At 41.6% G+C, this 16,768-nt stretch overlaps 1 protein-coding gene across 3 annotated transcripts in view; it reads right to left on the reverse strand.

Moving 5' to 3' along the window:
• The window catches only part of Dnah3 (dynein axonemal heavy chain 3), a 161,497-nt gene that overhangs the window by 89,466 nt on the left and 55,263 nt on the right, over positions 1-16,768 (reverse strand). For all 3 annotated transcript variants that reach the window (XM_076941759.1, XM_076941761.1, XM_076941762.1), the window contains 8 exons: positions 15,506-15,707; positions 14,414-14,506; positions 12,821-12,931; positions 8,614-8,728; positions 5,951-6,149; positions 3,201-3,309; positions 2,892-3,005; positions 2,011-2,187 (listed from right to left, as the gene is read on the reverse strand). In XM_076941759.1, coding sequence (XP_076797874.1) covers positions 2,011-2,187; positions 2,892-3,005; positions 3,201-3,309; positions 5,951-6,149; positions 8,614-8,728; positions 12,821-12,931; positions 14,414-14,506; positions 15,506-15,707 — 1,120 coding nt within the window. The remainder of the gene's footprint in view (positions 1-2,010; positions 2,188-2,891; positions 3,006-3,200; positions 3,310-5,950; positions 6,150-8,613; positions 8,729-12,820; positions 12,932-14,413; positions 14,507-15,505; positions 15,708-16,768) is intronic.

The raw sequence follows: 16,768 nt of genomic DNA on the forward strand, positions 1-16,768 counted from the left end.
TGTTCTGATGCAGATCAGTTTGAGCAAGTTATAGAATACTAAATTTCAGTCTTGTCAAAATTAACTAATAGCTCTAGCTCTTCATAGAAATATCCTGAGAATAAATGATATAGTATCAGTGAAGTATTCACAAACAAATGTGGCCCATAGTTAGTAATCAATAAATATAGCTACTCTATCATTGTCTTAGAACTTAGAGGAAAAGGGGCTTGCATGATTCTTACAGTTAATTAGCTGGAGAACCAGGACTAACTCAGACTTCCTCACACCATTGCTTACTACTTCCTATAATGCCTGTCTCATGTAAGTTTCTTGTGCAGGTCTAACATGGCTATTGGCTAAGGTGGGTGCAAAGAGTGGTTACAACAACTAGGTATAAAAAAGAGACATGGAGGTCCAAATTCTATTTTGACACTCACTAGCATATGTCAGCTAACTTAGACAGACCTTTTAAAGGGGAATCTCAATTCAAGAATTGCCTCTATCAGACTGGCTTTGTGGGCATGTCTATGGAGGCATTTTCTTGATTTTTGATCTATGTGAAAGGGCCCAGATCACTGTGAGAGTGCTATCCCTAGCCTGAGCTATATAAGAAAGGTAGCTAAGTAAGCCAGGGAAGCTAGTAAGTAGTGTTCTTCCAATGGTTTCTGCTTCAGTTCCTGCTCCTAGGTTCTTGCTTGAGTTTCTGCCCTGACTTCCCTCAAAGATGGACCATGACTTAGAGGTGTATGCATAATAAGCACTCTCCTCCCACAAGTTGCTTTGGTCAATGTTCTATCACAGCAACTGAAAGCAAACAAGGATGTCAACCTACAGGGGAGGAATGCCTGATAGATCTTCTTGCTTATTTTCTACTCAAAGAAAAGTGGTCTTAATAAGATTTCCTGGATACTAATCATAATGCACTTCTAGCAGGTAGAGCAACATGTACTAAAGTCTGTGATGAAGGGTGTGGCTACATCTCTCATCACTTCCATCTAAGGGGTAGAGAAATCCATAAACAAGTAGGCCTAGAAGTCTCTCTCTCTCTCTCTCTCTCTCTCTCTCTCTCTCTCTCTCTCTCTCTCTCTCTCTCTCATCACTCTTTTCAAGCAACTGGGTATAAGACATTCTTTCCATAGAAGACTTAACTGTCTTATATTCCTTGGGTTTGTGCCTTCATGAAAGCAGCATCCCAAGACCATCTATGTACATCTCCTATTGAAGAGAGCCTATTTACCTTTCTTACTTCCCATTCTAAAGCACTATTCTTCTTCCACTAGCAACAGGGCTTATGGATATCACAGTGGCTGTAGCTCAGGACAGATCACCAATAAGCGCCGAGTATACATATCCTTGCGTTTGCTCTAATAGGTTAGAACAGCATGCTTTCTAAAGGAAACAACTTAGGCTTTACCAGTTTGATAATAAAGGGGGTTGATGGACATGGGTTGCTCTAGGTTTGCCAGATTTCTCCACATTGAAATTTGGTGTTCTTTCATAAGTATATATCTTTGACCATAGTAATTGTCTTTTTGCCATAAGCCAGGATGTAAAACTTAGATGGGTTCATGTAACAGTGCTAAATTTCTATCCTTTCCTAGAGAAAAACAATGAAATGCAAGAGTCCTTCTCAGCAGCAGTAAGGTTGATGATAAGAGGTGGCTGTTGCCTCAGCATTCACCTGTCTTTACCATGCCTAGCTTACCTCTCTACCTCTCTTTATGTTGCTTGTCTGACCTCTGTAGATAATTGAAACACTGACTCTTACTGTAGCTTCACTGCTATCCACTTGCCATTTGTGTTTATGTATTTATCTCTCCTCACTGTGAGACCTTGTTGGGAAGATAGTCTGGGACCAAGTATTATCTTAGGGCCATTGTCATTCCACTAGTCTTTCACCTTGTTTATAGCTGAGAAATATTAGCCATTTCTACTATTGGGCTATCTATGAGATCTTTGGTGGCATACATCTAGAAATTACTACACTGTAAATATATCTATGCTATATAAATCAATGTCGACATTTACCTTGAGGTTATCTGGCAACTCAGCCCTGCCAGCATACCCAGGGTTCATGGTGATGAAGACAGCACAGGTTGGGTTTAGTGAGAGCTCGGTGCCTTCAAAAATGAACATCTTCAGCTTCCGGATAATGGCTTGTTGAATGCTGAGAATTTGCTGGGCTACCACCGACAGTACTTCCACCTGTGGAGAGAATCCACAGCTAAGGTGCCCCACCCCCCACTCAGCAAGAAAGGACCTCAGCTACCTGAGAACTAGAGCTTTATGTTCCAAATGATGACCATGAATTAGGGCTTTGGTAAAGCAAAGAAAAATCTCTTTCACCTCTCTCTCTCTCTCTCTCTCTCTCTCTCTCTCTCCCCTCTCTCTCTCTCTCTCTCTCTCTCTCTCTCTCTCTCTCTCTCTCTCTCTCTGTGTGTGTGTGTGTGTATGGTCAGCATCCACCAGTTGAAAACTCATGTTTATATTTCTGAATTTCATTCTCTATCTAAATAGTATTAATTACCCATTCTTTTGTGATATGTTGTTTAAACCACTACTTTAGACTTACATCATATTTTGTTTGTTTCATTTAATTTTTATTCCTTTTATTGTGTTGAAACCATCTGAGATCATTTCTTTGCCTTGTGAACTCATGCAATTATTGACATGCACTAGCCCCAGATAACTTCTGAATGAGTCAGTGATGGATGAATATAATAGGAAGGTTGGTTGTGTTTAGAATACACATGCTGTCTCCTTATGACTCTTCAGGTTTAGTGTGTTAAATACTAACTCCTTACAAGGGCCATACAGAAGACACAGACTTTATTACTAAGAGTTGAGAGCCCAGAAAAAGACCCCTTCATGTCCAACCCCTCTGTCATGTCCTCTAGAAGGAGTGTTACCTCAATCCTGTTGAATTCATCAAAACAAGCCCATGCTCCAGCTTGGGCCAGCCCCTTGAAGAACTTCCCCATGGCTTTGTAATCCAAACCATCAGAACAATTGAAGACCACACACTAGAAAGAGGGAGGATTCAGAATTAGATTTCTTATAGCTGAGTAACCAAAACCAGAAGCCAGGATCAACACTTCTCTTTCATTCTACCAAATGTACTAGGGTCTCACTTTGCCTTTTAAGCTAAATCACCTTGAATTTCATACTCTTGGGGTCCAGAGAGTGGAGTGGTAGGAAGAAAGGGTAGAAACAAGTACCTGCTTGGCCAAAGCTTTAGCCAGATCTTTGGTGGTTTCTGTCTTGCCTGTCCCAGCTGGACCCTCTGGAGCACCTCCAAGGTTCAGCTTCAAAGCTCCCATTAGGGTCCTGAAAGGAAAAAAGAATCCAGCAACTTAGTTATGTAAGTCCTGAGACACAAGAAACTGGGTTTTGTTTATTTTGAATTCTGTAAATAGTTAGATGTCCCCTTCAGTTGTATGATCAATGCACAATCTTTGTAAAAAGAAAAATGGTTTGTGATCTCTGAGCCCCACACAGTACTTGGTGAATGGCAGGGGGCACCTACACACAGTTGCCTGAAAGAATGACTGAATGAATAATGAAATACTTGGATCTAAATGAACTAAATAGAAATTAAAAACACTCCAATGCTACATTCCAAAGCTCATCAACACGGATGGAATGGAGACAACGGATGGTATGCATCTCACTGGGTTATGACCTGAGCTTAGGAACCACATTTTAATTCAGCTCATATCCTCAGTGGAATGAATATAGTGCCTGGCAGGTATAAGACAGATGTTAGAAATGGATGATGTGGAAACTGATCTCAAAGTCCTCAGTATAAGTCTCTGTAACCTCAGTAACACAGTAACTTGTTATTTTCTGAACTTGTTTCCACAGCCCTAATTAGATTTGGGGTGGGCTGATGTCATGCATGGTGCAAAGGGACCATCAACACATGACTATTCTTCATGACTGAGCTAATAATAGTATATGGTGGTCAGGATGTTTGATGAATGAGTAGACTATAGCTGTTCCCAGCACAGGGAGGGGGATGATAGTTATGTCAGATGATGGACTTTGTCCTACTGTCATAATCACTCTACCATGTGTGTCATTTATAATATGCTGAAAAGCTGAAGGCTGTGCGATAGAATGTATCTGCAAAAGGAAATTACTGGACAATCAGCAGAATGAATGAGTGATGAATTAAATAACAAATCACAGAAAACAGGGGATTGATAATAAATGGATAAATAAATGGACAGTACTCAGTTCTCAAAATAGGTACAAGTGTCCAAAGAGGCAGGGCAGGGTGAATGCCTTTAGTCATCAAGGAAGGCCACATGGAAACTATACTGGATTCACTCAAATCAGAATGGCTGTCATCAAGAAACAAAAACAGCAAGTGCTGGCAGGGACTAATGTGGAAGGATAGGGGGATTTAACATTCATACAGTATCGGTAGTGTGAGGAGCCGATTTGCCATTACAAGATGGCGCAGGCTTCTGCTTCCTGGTTCTTCACGGAAGCTTTACTTGAGAATGCACCTGCACATGGCGCGAAAACCTAGTATGACAATTGGATGAAAGATTTGAGCCAATGAAGGATCTGCACGTCTCCCAAAGCTCTATTTAAGCAGCGGGCTTTCTGAGCTCGGAGTCCTTCCCCTTTTCTCCATCTTGAAGAGCTGTTCAATAAATGCTGTCAGAAGAATCCTGAGTGTGGCATTCTCCTTATCAGCGAGGTAGCGCATCGCACGGTAGGGAATGATAAATCAGTGCAGCCACTCTGGAAATTAGTATAGATGTTCCTCAAAAAAACTGAAAGTACTGCTGTATGATAGAACTTCAGAACTACTGGGCAGACACTTAAGGAACTGAAGCCAATGTGCTTCAGAGAGATTCGCATGTCCATGTTTATCGTGATACTATTTAGAGAACAAAGTTAGAAATCAGCCTTGGTGTCCATCAACAGGTGAGTAGATGAAGAATGTGTGGTATATAACAAGACAGAATTTTATTTAGTTATAAGAATGAAGTTTTGTTATTGGTAGAAAAATGAAAGGAACTGGAAACTATCATGTTATGCAATATAAACAAGATTCAGAGAAAACAAATACCATGTTTTTTCGAGTGTGAGAAATTTAGATATTTAAGTAGAAGAAAGACTACTTTAGGAAGAGGAGAAGGATCAGAGGAGGTTGTTGGAGAGACAAGGTGTTCATAAATATAGTATATTCTTGTATGAAAATATAACAAAACCTGTTGTATTCTATAATTAATATATGATATAAAAAGAAAACACATGATTGAAAAATTTTAAAGAATCTTAAAGAATAATACATTGAAGTAATAGTCTGTAATTTGTACCATAAGAGAAAATACAAAAGCTAAGAAAATCCAAACATTAACAACATTGGAAAATTAACATAACACAGGGACCTAATATTAGGAACTGAAAGGAAAGTAACCAAGCACTGGCTGAGAGAATCCACTTTTTTCTATTGGACTGGATGCAAAGCCCGGAGGATACCCTGCCTGGGGTTATTGGTTTTATTTTCTTGCAGTGCTGGGAATGGAATGAAGGGCCTAGTCTGCTTGCTAGTCAAACCTCTCTCCCTCATAGCCACATCCTTAGCCTTATTTGTCTGTGTCTTGACCTTTGTGGTCTTTTCTATGTCGATGGACTCTCCAGGCACCACCTTGAATTTTGTTATTGCTGACCTTTCTGCTTAAGCACCATGTGACTATCTCACTCACACACCAATGTTCTGCTAACTGGTTCCAATACATTAATCTATACTGGGATTCCCACTGGGTTGCCATTTCCAACCAATTCCATACCTGTTTGTAGTTGGTGCTAACGACTAAGGGAAAACTTCTGAAATGTAAGTTTGAAAGCCAAGAGAGTAAGGAACCCAAGATACCACGACCTTCCTGCCCAGTGCCTTTTCTTCCTGAATTCTCTCCTTGTCCTTTTGGCTTGGGGCTCCAGAGTTTACCTGTAGCAGCGGTCTGTGAGAGGAGTGATCACCAGCCGGGGGGAGTTTCCCAGATACTCATAGCCATACAAGGCTTCTGTGGTTATCATTTGCACATGAACGTTGTTTTCTGTCCAATAGTATCGCAGCTGTGAAATCCACTGGAAGTCATTTAGACTGTTGATATGATCGTTCGCCAGCTTGGCTACCACATCACGAGCTAATGGGACACCAAGCAGACACAGACACAGACACAGACACAGACACACACACACACACACACACACACACACACACGAAGTCATCAGAATTATTTATCCCCATAGACTCCTCAGTTAGAAGAAGATGGTGTCAAGGTCCCCAGTCTCCACAGTATTTCAGGTTCCAACATGTTTCTGGCCTACTTCTAGCCTGCAGGTAGTAGGAGCTCTCACAAGCTGGATTTTGATTTCTTTTTCCCAAGAAAGGATGAACTGCCTTCTCTCAGGGAGTAGAGGTACTGCATGTGTACATTCTGAAATCAGATTGCCTGGTATAGTGGTTAATACTGATTGTTAAATTGGCTGGATCTAAAATCACCAAGTTTCTGGGCATGCTTAAAAAGATTACCTACGTTAGGTTAACTGATGTGCAGTTTAGCACCAGTGTCTGCTGCTATCTGCTTCTTGGATGCAGAGGTAGTGTGGCCAGATGCTACACATTCTTGCTGCTGTATCTTCCCCACCATGGAGGTCTGAACCCCTAAACTGTCAACTTCCAGAAAAACACTTCCTCTCTTCAGTTGCTTTGGCCAGGTACTTTGTTGTAGCAGTGAGAAAAATAACTGATACATCTGGGCTCAAATACTGCTTTTTTTTTTAAAGTTGCTCAATTTCTCTGTGTCTTAGTTGGACAATCTGTATGATATAGTATCTTATATCGCCTGCAACACTTATGAGGACTGAGGTGGTTTGAATATGCTTGTCCCATGGGAAGTGACACTATTAGGAGGTATGGCATTATTGGAGGAGGTGTGGCCTTGTTAAAGAAAGAGTGTCATTGTGGAGGTGGGGCTTTGAGGTCTCCATGCTCTGTGGAAAGAGACCCTTTTCCTGGCTGCCTGCAGAAGACAGTCTCCTTCTGCCTGCCTTCAGATCAAGATGTAGAACTCTCAGCTCCTCCGGCATCATGTCTGCCTGCACAGTGCCACACTTCCCACCGTGATGATAATGGACTGAGCCTCTGAAGCAGTAAGCCAGCCTTAATTAAATGTTGTCCTTTTTAAGAGTTGGTCTCTTTACAGCAATGAATCCTTAACTAAGACAAGGACTAAATGTAACTGTGTTTAGACAAACAGTGAACATGAGAGAGGGTCAGCACTTAAGACAACTGCCAATATATAAAAATATTACATAAATATGACTTCATGTAGCTATTCTGAAACTCATGAGGGTGAGGGTGGGACAGACCCAGAGGCTTTGCAATACAGTCACCCCAAATGCTCACACATCTCTAATATGACATTTGGGGCCTCATTCCAGGCTTCTAGGATACCCTAGGTCAATAGTATCATCTCAACCTGAGACGGCATGGAGAAATATCCCATGAATTCATAATTAGAGAGGGTGTCTTTTCTTCTAGCCCTAAGAACCAGCTGGGCAATACATTTATAGGCTTCTTCCTTCCTCTCATAGGATTTCAAGGCTAACTTACTTATAGTGATGATCCCTGAAGTTGAAGAGTGGCTATAGGCTTATAGAAATCACTAACTTGTTTTTATGAGCTGATGGGATGAGTAAGTTGTTGAGATCTCTGAGCTGGTCTGCATGAGGGACCAGCTTGGAGTTGTCTTCACTATGCAGTGTGTGTGCAAATGCATGTATATGTGTGCATGCATGCTTATGTTTGTGAACCTAGCCACTCAAGGAGACACTGAGCTATAATCATACCTGCCTTCCTTGCCTCTACCAGGTGGGTATTTGGCCATGTGTGAGGAATAGATTCTTCCTCCTCTCTCTGACTTTATAGGCATCACTCTGCCTGAAATCAAACTGAAATGAGCACTAATCCCAAGAGAATAGATACTGTGACACATTAGTTAGCTGGTATGTGAGCAAGAAAGACCTTGTTCCTAGGCAACCAGCCTGGTCCATCCCTAGTTTCCTTGGTGATGATAGAGTCAGGGTGTGGAGGTGGTTTATTTTACATAAAGACCCCACTTCCTCCTCATCTTCCTCCTCTATTTTCTTTTTGTTTAAAGAAGAACAGAAAGGCATAGTCTCTCACCACCTCTCCCTGCACCACTGCCAATCTCCAGGCCCTTGGGTGTGGAAGCAGTCAGAGGAACCTTTGCCACTTTCAAATGCAGTATCTCCTAACAACTGGTTCCTAACATGGGAAATGTTTGTGAGAATGAAAAGGTATAAACACTTAGCACAAAGCTCAGACCCTAGTGAATATTCAGCATCAGCAGCTGTATTAAACCAGAGGGAATCATTCCCCAAGCTGGTGTCTCTTGGAGACGAGAGTCCTGCTTAGTGCATGGTTGTGATGGGAGAGCCTTTGGCATTGGGTTCTTCTCAGCACTCTCTCCTTATCTCAGATGGACTGGCGAGCCCCAAGTCATCTTATTTAGGAGAATCAAGAGACATGCCCAGCCAGCCACCATTCCTGGACTGAGCAATGCCAAGAGTCTGCATTCTTACCATGGACATCAATGACAGTGAGGGCCCCAAGAGTGAGCCTCGCCCCACTGCTCAGCTTCCCTCGCACCAGCTCGACAATCTGTGCAATCTGGTCATTGCTCTTTCTCAGAAAGTCCTGGTAGAGGCACAGGAAGAAACATTCAGTCAAAGTGGATTCTCCCCCAGCAATGCCAATGCCTGTCTTGAGGGCTGCCATCTTGTACCCTCCAGTGGTCCAGGCCAGATCTGGATGTCATCCCTCAAACCATCCTTTTCCTCACCTTATACTTTAACCTCAAGATGGATCTTGTGCTAATTAAAAGAGGCTGCACTACCTCTTCTGTTTTATTTTTATAACATTGTGGGAAATTTAGAGGCCAGAATGTACAACTGCAAATGCTTCGAGTAAAGAAAAACTAACTGTGGCGGAGCAAAGGCATTTGGAGCAATGAAGAGCTGATCCTCATCTCAGACACAACTGTGCTTCCATGATTGCATGAACTTGTCAAAAACACAGAGCTCTGTGTTGAAATGACTGAGTTTTACTGTACATGAATTATATAGTGTCAGATCAAAGGAGACACAGGGAATAGGACATACTGGTCTTTACCTATGAGTCACAGCACCTGGGTAACTGAGGCAGGAGGGGAATAACCTGGGCTACATAGGAAGACACTACCTCAGTTAAAATAAGATGAGGAGGAGGAAGAGGAGGAGGAAGATGAGGAAGAAGAAGAGAAGAAGGAAGAGGAGGAAGAAGAGGAGAAGGAAGAGGAGGAAGAGAAGAAGAGGAGGAGGAAGAGGAGGAGAAGGAAGAGGAAGAAGAAGAGAAGGAAGAGGAGGAGGAGGAGGAGGAGGAGGAGGAGGAGGAGGAGAAAAACAAAAAAATGCAACATGTAACCTTGGACAGAGCCCTGGCCTTGGGCAGAGTCCAAGCCTAGGGCAAAGCTAGGCATCTAACAGGGCAACTGATTAAGCTGGCAAAGTTAAAAGGTCTATAGACATTAATAGATCAATGTTGAGCTCTTGATTGTGATCATTATAGTTTGGCTATCCCTGATAGTCATATCTGAGGAAATTTAGATGAAGAGTGTAAGAGAATTCTTCATATTATTTTGTAATGTTATATATAAGCCCTATATTTCAAAATCAAGAGGCTATAAAGTGAAAAAAATGGATCTTAAAAAAGAAATAAAAATAAGGAAAACCACCTGAGTTCAGATTTCACCATTTCAGTTTTCCAGCACTGTGCTTTTGAGCCTGTGAGTCCCTCCAAGTGTGTGAAATCTGTATCATTACAACTGAGCCAGAAAGCTCTCCTGAGGGCTGAGATAGCGTTTGAGAAGCATGGGCACAATGTCTGATATGAATAAAGCTCCCAGTGAATAGTGATGCTATTGTTAGCAATAACATGCCCGGCATGCAGAAACACATAAGTTCCTAATGCCTTCATTGTCCATGAACTGCAGTCTGATGCAGTGGAGATGGCTCCACTGTGCTCCAAAACTCCCCTCCCCACTCCACAGCTGTTCTCCAAGCCAGGCTGCAGGTACACATCAGGAATCTGAGATTCCTTGATGCTTGTCAGTCAGGTTAGTTATGGATTCAAGCAGACTCAACCTTCTTTACTGATAAGTGACAAAGACTTCGCAGGCTTAGACAGTGCTGATGGTGGTGTAGCAACTTATTTTCAGGCCTTTTATCAATATGTCAAGTAATTATGTTCCCACATGTTAAACTGAACAGTTATGTTAATGGATTCTGTGTAAATTATATAGTTTCAATTTGGAACTTGTACATAGCACAAGATAGGATTGTAATCTATAATACTATATGAATTGAGGCAGTGGAAGGATTTGAAAAATATGACAAAACCAATCAGTTAATTTTTCATGCAATATTGCTGTATGTGATGATGTATACAGATTTCCTGTTCACATAAACCTGTCAAATTGAATTTCTACTGCTTTTGTGTGGAATGGTATTAGAAATATTAAAGCAATGTTTTAAAAGGCTAATTCAATGCACCATGCCTTTCTTTTCTCTTTCCTGGGCTGGGGATGGAGCTCAGGCTTTGTGTATGCCAGGCAAATGCTCTACCGCCGAACTACACCCCAGTCTGCTGTGTGTTCCATCTTTAGAGTTTTGCACATTCTAATTCCTCTCTCTGGAACAATCTTCCTTGTATTTTCTACTTGGCTAGTTATTACTCAAAGTTCAGATCTCTTTAAGACAATGATTTTATGGGAAATCATCCCTAATACTAGCTCCTCTCTGATTCCCTCTCTCCTCCTACACCTCTTGCATCTTGTTCCTTCTTTATCACAGCTCTAAACCAGTGCCCTTTAGACCCCCCTTATTCAACTGATCATAAATCCATGGAAAGAGTGACAGTATGATTACTGTATTTATCTCTAGTTACTTTTGCCTAGTAGCAATCTTAGCACAAAGCAAATACCAAACTGATTTTTTTTTTTTTTTTTTTTTTTTTTTTTTTTTTTTTTTTTTTTTTTTGGTTTTTCGAGACAGAGTTTCTCTGTGTAGCTCTGGCTGTCCTGGAACTCACTCTGTAGACCAGGCTGGCCTCGAACTCAGAAGTCCGCCTGTCTCTGCCTCCCAAGTGCTGGGATTAAAGGTGTGCACCACCACTGCCTGGGCCAAATGGATATTTATTAGATAAATAATTAATGGATATATGGAAAAATGTGTGGAGTGATTGAGGAATAGATAACTGAAATAATGAACATTATGTGGGTAGATATATGAGTGGATGGATGGATAGATAGATGGGTGGATAGATAGATGGATGGATGTATAGATAGGTAGATAGGTAGATAGATAGATAGATAGATATAGATGTAGATAGATGGATAGAAGGATAGATAGATGGATTTAGATAGATGGATAGACAGATAAAGGTGTGGATAGGTGGATGTATGAATGGATGGATAGATAAATGGATGGATGGCTGAATGGATGGATAGATGAATATACAGACATGAGCAAATGAATGGAGAGGCAAAGAGTCATATATAAGACTCTTTCATATATATATATATATATGAAATATATATATATTTCATATATATATATATATATATATGAATGAATGAATGGATACATAAATGGCTAGGCAGATAGATGGTTATTTTGTGACAGCAACTGATTCCTGTAAAAGACTATGTAGGGTGTGAGTGTGTGTGTGATGAGAAACTTCCTCTCTGTCTCCTATCTACAGATCAAAGAAATAAAGGGATATAGACATGCAGTCTCAAAAGTCCAACATTTTCTATTTCTGAAGTTTGGAATAATGTCATGAATGAAACTTGTAACTCATGTATCAGGCACCAGTCACATTGATTTCCATAAATTTTACCTTTGCTAGGTATCAATCTTTTAATTTTGATTATCTATTCAAATCATAGTAAATTAAGATATCTTTTGATCCACATCCAGGATTCCATAGGCAAATATTAGGGGTCTGGTGATGTAATCATGGGAAATTATCTATGGTTACAAGTCGAGTTGCTATTCATTCACTGAGCACATAGTTATTGAGTACCTACTATGTGCTAGGAATTGCATTAAATCTTGGAGCTATAACTATGAACAGAGCAAGCATTATATCTTCCTGATCCAAGGTCACAGCCTAACATCTAAGCACCAATTGATTCACTAGCATCTGTTTAACACTATGATACAATGTGACAATCCCTTGCATTTTATAGAGAGGATGTCTGGCACTTGGCTCATGGTCACATCATCAACAAGTAAGCTGTAAAGCACTGGCATCAACTGGAAATACAATGTTTGGATCTGAGAATAAGCTGTCATGGAATTGAGCTTGGTCTCACAGGGAAAGCAGGAGGGAGAGCTTGGGTGGACTTGTTTGGGATTGGGGGGGTCACTGAGAAGGAAGCAGTGGCATAAAGCAATGGCAAACAGTGGCCTTCTAGCCCAGGGAGAAGAATTGTTGGAAAGTTTGTTAGGTAGCCCCTGAAAGCAAAAGCTAGCAAGACTTAGAATCATGCAGTTCAGAATTTCTATATAGAGACTAGCACTGTAGGTTCCCTGGAGATTGTCTGAGATTGTCAAGTCCAGAGTTCCCACTTCAGAGTCTCCATGGGAACGCTGGCATCTGTGGTCCCTATTCTAAACCACCCAAATGGCTACTCTATCCTAGTTCATGTTGATTCCCCTCTGCTAGCTTTAAGATGTGCTCACTTACTGTAAGGGTGTCTTCAACTAGGGCTTCAGATACTTCCTTGGTCCAAAAGATGGAGGAGACACAGATAACTACCTGACCAGGCCACTCCAAGACCCAGGCATTACGAGGCACCTGGGAAAGAGCAATGGGGATTACCATAGAATCAGTTCTTCATGTGTGGTTTAAATTGACTTTCTACAAGTAACACCCTTCTGGACACACACACACACACACACACACACACACACACACACACACACACCTACCTCATCCAGACAGTAAAACCAGAATCATCTTCTGTTGTCCTCAAACTTACTCTGTAGACCAGACTGGCCTTTGTCTCCAGAATACTGGAATTAAAGGTGTGTGCCACCAAGCTGCCAGATTTGGAATTACTGATTTATGTCTTTGCCCCTCAAATTTGTGCCAAAAAAACCCCCAAACAATCCCAACTCTGCATAATTTTATAGTTTCAAGACTGATTCTAATATATATATATTAAATATTAAATATTAATATATGTGGTCATATACAGATAGTACTCACACCTCCCTTTTTAATGACTGTATAATATTGTATTGCTGTGTCATGGTTTTCTTAGCCAAGTCTTCTTCCCCTAACTTTTGTTTCTAAAACTCAAGATTGGGTGCAGTTCCAATTTCACAAATACTGGGCATGGTGGAGCAAGCCTGTAATCCTAGTACTTGGATCATCAGAAGTTCAAGGATGTCCTTCTCTGCATAGTGAGTTTGGGGCCAGCCTGGGCTCTGTGAGTTCTTGAGATATAAATAGTCTTATCAGAACAAAATTCAGAACATAACCATGCTTCTTCTCACTGATATATTGTTTACTCTGCTTTTTGCACTGCAAGGGTAGCATTAGGTACTAAAACCAGAGTGTGGCACACAGGTGGGAGAGTTCACTTGATCTTTTATAGAAAAATTATAGACTTCTGGTTGTTAACACCACACTGGTACCTCTTGCTCTGTAATTCAGAATTTGTCATAGAAAATGGAATTTATGTATAATTTGAAACCTACCATGGGGGACAACAGGGTTGGTCTGAAAACCTTTGGGTAAAAGCATGAATTGAACATGTCTGTTTGGCAGAAAAGGTCTTACAAAGGGGTAGGGCCTGGAAATAATACACACACTTAAAGAGGGAGAAAACTCCGACACTGCCAGATGAGCCTGGCAGGGAGCTCTCTGCTGAAGATTTGTCACAACAGGTTACCATCCTTGTTCCCATAAAGTCTTTGGGCTCTTAGAATCCAGTCACTGGTGATCCAAGTGAATCCGTACCTGGAAGGGCTGCTAAATGGACCTTGAGCCATCAGTCCCATGTGACAAGATGCAAATCCCACCCCTATCCACTCCTGTAATCAAAAAGGCTCCAGGTAACTCTTCTCTTCTATCACCTGCGTCTACCAGCAAAGTTCATCAGAAAACTGTTCAATCTGGCTCCAAGATTTCCAGATAAAGGAGCCAGAGGCTCGGAGAGGTCAGTTTCAGCAGAAGGCAAAAGGTCCAGCTGAATGGACTCACCCAGTGGATTTCCCCAAAGCTTCTTTTATAGTCCCAGTGCCCCAGCACAGTACGCCAATTCCTTTTTACCTGGACATAAGCTTCAATCCCGTTTTCAATAACTTGCCGCATGCTGGCCAGCATCACCTTCTCCACCTGCTGCAGCCACTTTTCCACCATGCCCTGTGGGGAAGTGCAAACGTGGGAGGCAACAACTGTCAATCAAAGCTAGGCAGAGACTGTAAGAGGAGCCCAACTCTTTCTCTGGAAAAGACTGGTGCAGGGTAAGGAGATGGCTTCCTCTTCAAGTCAGTGTTCTCTCACCAATTGCTTTATGCTTGCTTACATTTGCCTAGTAAGTATGAGTCTCCTCTAGAGATATTTAAGTCACATTTCCTTCATGGCATTTCCTCAAGCCAACAGCTTCTCAGGAGGCAAATGAAATCCTTATTCCAATTAATAAAATGAACTTCTCCTTTTAACTGACATTATATTTTAAAAATCATGTGTTTGCATACGTGTCTGTGCATGTACGTGTGAGTGCAGGTGCTTATGGAGACCAGAGCTGATCAACAGGGGTTCTGGGGACTGAACTTGGGTCATCTGCAAGAGCAATACACCTTCTTAGGTGCTACTCTGTTCCGTGGGACTAGAAGGCACTGAAATTTTACTCAGTTTCAAAGGATTTATGGCTTGGAGTCATGGCACCCACCATAATCTCAGCACCCAGGAAGATGAAGCAAGAGGATATGAAATTCAAGGCCAGCTTGGGCTATATGAATGAGATCACTACTACCCCACGCCTACCCTCAACGCATGTACATATGAAAAGCTGGGTTAGGTAATAAGATATTTCTCATTGATTCTGTTGTCTGACTGAGTCATTGTTTCTCTGGGTTTTTCAAGTGTCACCATGTCACCTGCAATATGATTCCTGCTACTGAATCAACTTTGTGCCAGCCTTTCCTACAAGCTCTAGTTGTCCCATGGCCTCCTGTATAATTCTCATCTTAGAAATGGGTAACCGAGGCCTAGAAAGACGGAGTAACTTTTCAAAATGACTTAGTTATTAAGTTACAAACCCCAAATGTTCCACACCCTAAACTAGAGCCCAAAAGCTTAACCCAGGGAACCACTCCTTCCAGTTTGCTCTGCTGTGGAGAAAGCACACAGGGGGGTTACCTTGGCTTTCACTGGGTAGATTGTCTGTATGAATGGGACAGTTTCTTTTTCTGAGCTGATCATGCCATTGATCTCCAGATTGTCTGTAAACTCCAGCTTGGCAATCCCTTCGAAGCACTTCTTCAAGTGTGGCTGTACTCGGAGTGGGTCCTTTGTCTCTGACAAGATCTCCAGAAGCTCGTCATTTGACAGGAAGAAGAACCTATTTCAAAGTAAAGAGAATATGGTCACAGGGCATTCTTCCACTCAGGGGATGCTCCTGGCTGGTGGATCCCACCATGTGACCTGCCTGCATCTCAAAGTCTTTCTAGGCTTGGCCCCTTTCCTCCATCATCCTGGTGCACAAAAGGTGAAGATCATTTTGACTAGAGAGGGAGAGAAAGGTTGGGAGTGGGTACGTATGAGCTCAGTGGTGTGGGGACTAGAATGATTGCTCGGTTCTCAGTAATGATTATATACTTCAGGATTGCCCGAGGAGCTCCTTCAAACTTCAATGCCAAGGTCTCAACACCCAGAGTGTCCCATGTATCTGGTATCTGGCAAGGTCTGGGGAAATCTGTAATGTCTTAAATTCCAGCTGACTCTAACATGCAGTCAGTGTCAAGAACCTCTGGATGAGAGGAGAGAAATTGGTCTTCTTTCTCTCTAGATATACCAGAAAATAAAAGTAGAAATAAAAACATGTGTGAAGTAGATCATATACTTGCATGAAAATGCCCTTATGTAATCCAGTATCGTGGAAAAAAATAGAGTGTTTGTAATGAACCTATGTGCAGACAGAGACCTCTTCTGTCTTTTAAGTGGAGGTGGTAGCCACTTCCCTGTTTGCTCAGGCTTTAAAGACACAGAATCAAACTTTCAGAAAATATTCAAGGCATGAACCTCTTTTTTATGAACCCAAGACTAAAAATTCTATAAAGAAGGGACCCATGGATTATGTTCTTAATACATGGATTACAAGTTGTCCTCAGTGTTTGGTGAAGACCATAGAGCCAACCCCAAGCTAAGGGAAACAATTGATCTTGACATCTCTTGATACTAGGCTATGTCTTGCTTTGGCTAACAGAACTTAGTGAACATCAGTATGTGCAAGTTCCAAGCCTTAGGCACAAGAAAACTTGTCATTGATGTCCTTTCTGCTCTTAAGAATCCTGCAACCACGTGAATAAGCTTAACCAACCTTCCCAGGGTCCTACCAACAGGAATCCAAACACCCAGCAAATGATTAGGATCAATGGCCAGTTGACTGTAGTTATAATGAGT

Source organism: Arvicanthis niloticus, chromosome 1, assembly GCF_011762505.2.
Source record: "Arvicanthis niloticus isolate mArvNil1 chromosome 1, mArvNil1.pat.X, whole genome shotgun sequence".
Classification (NCBI taxonomy): Eukaryota; Metazoa; Chordata; class Mammalia; order Rodentia; family Muridae; genus Arvicanthis; species Arvicanthis niloticus.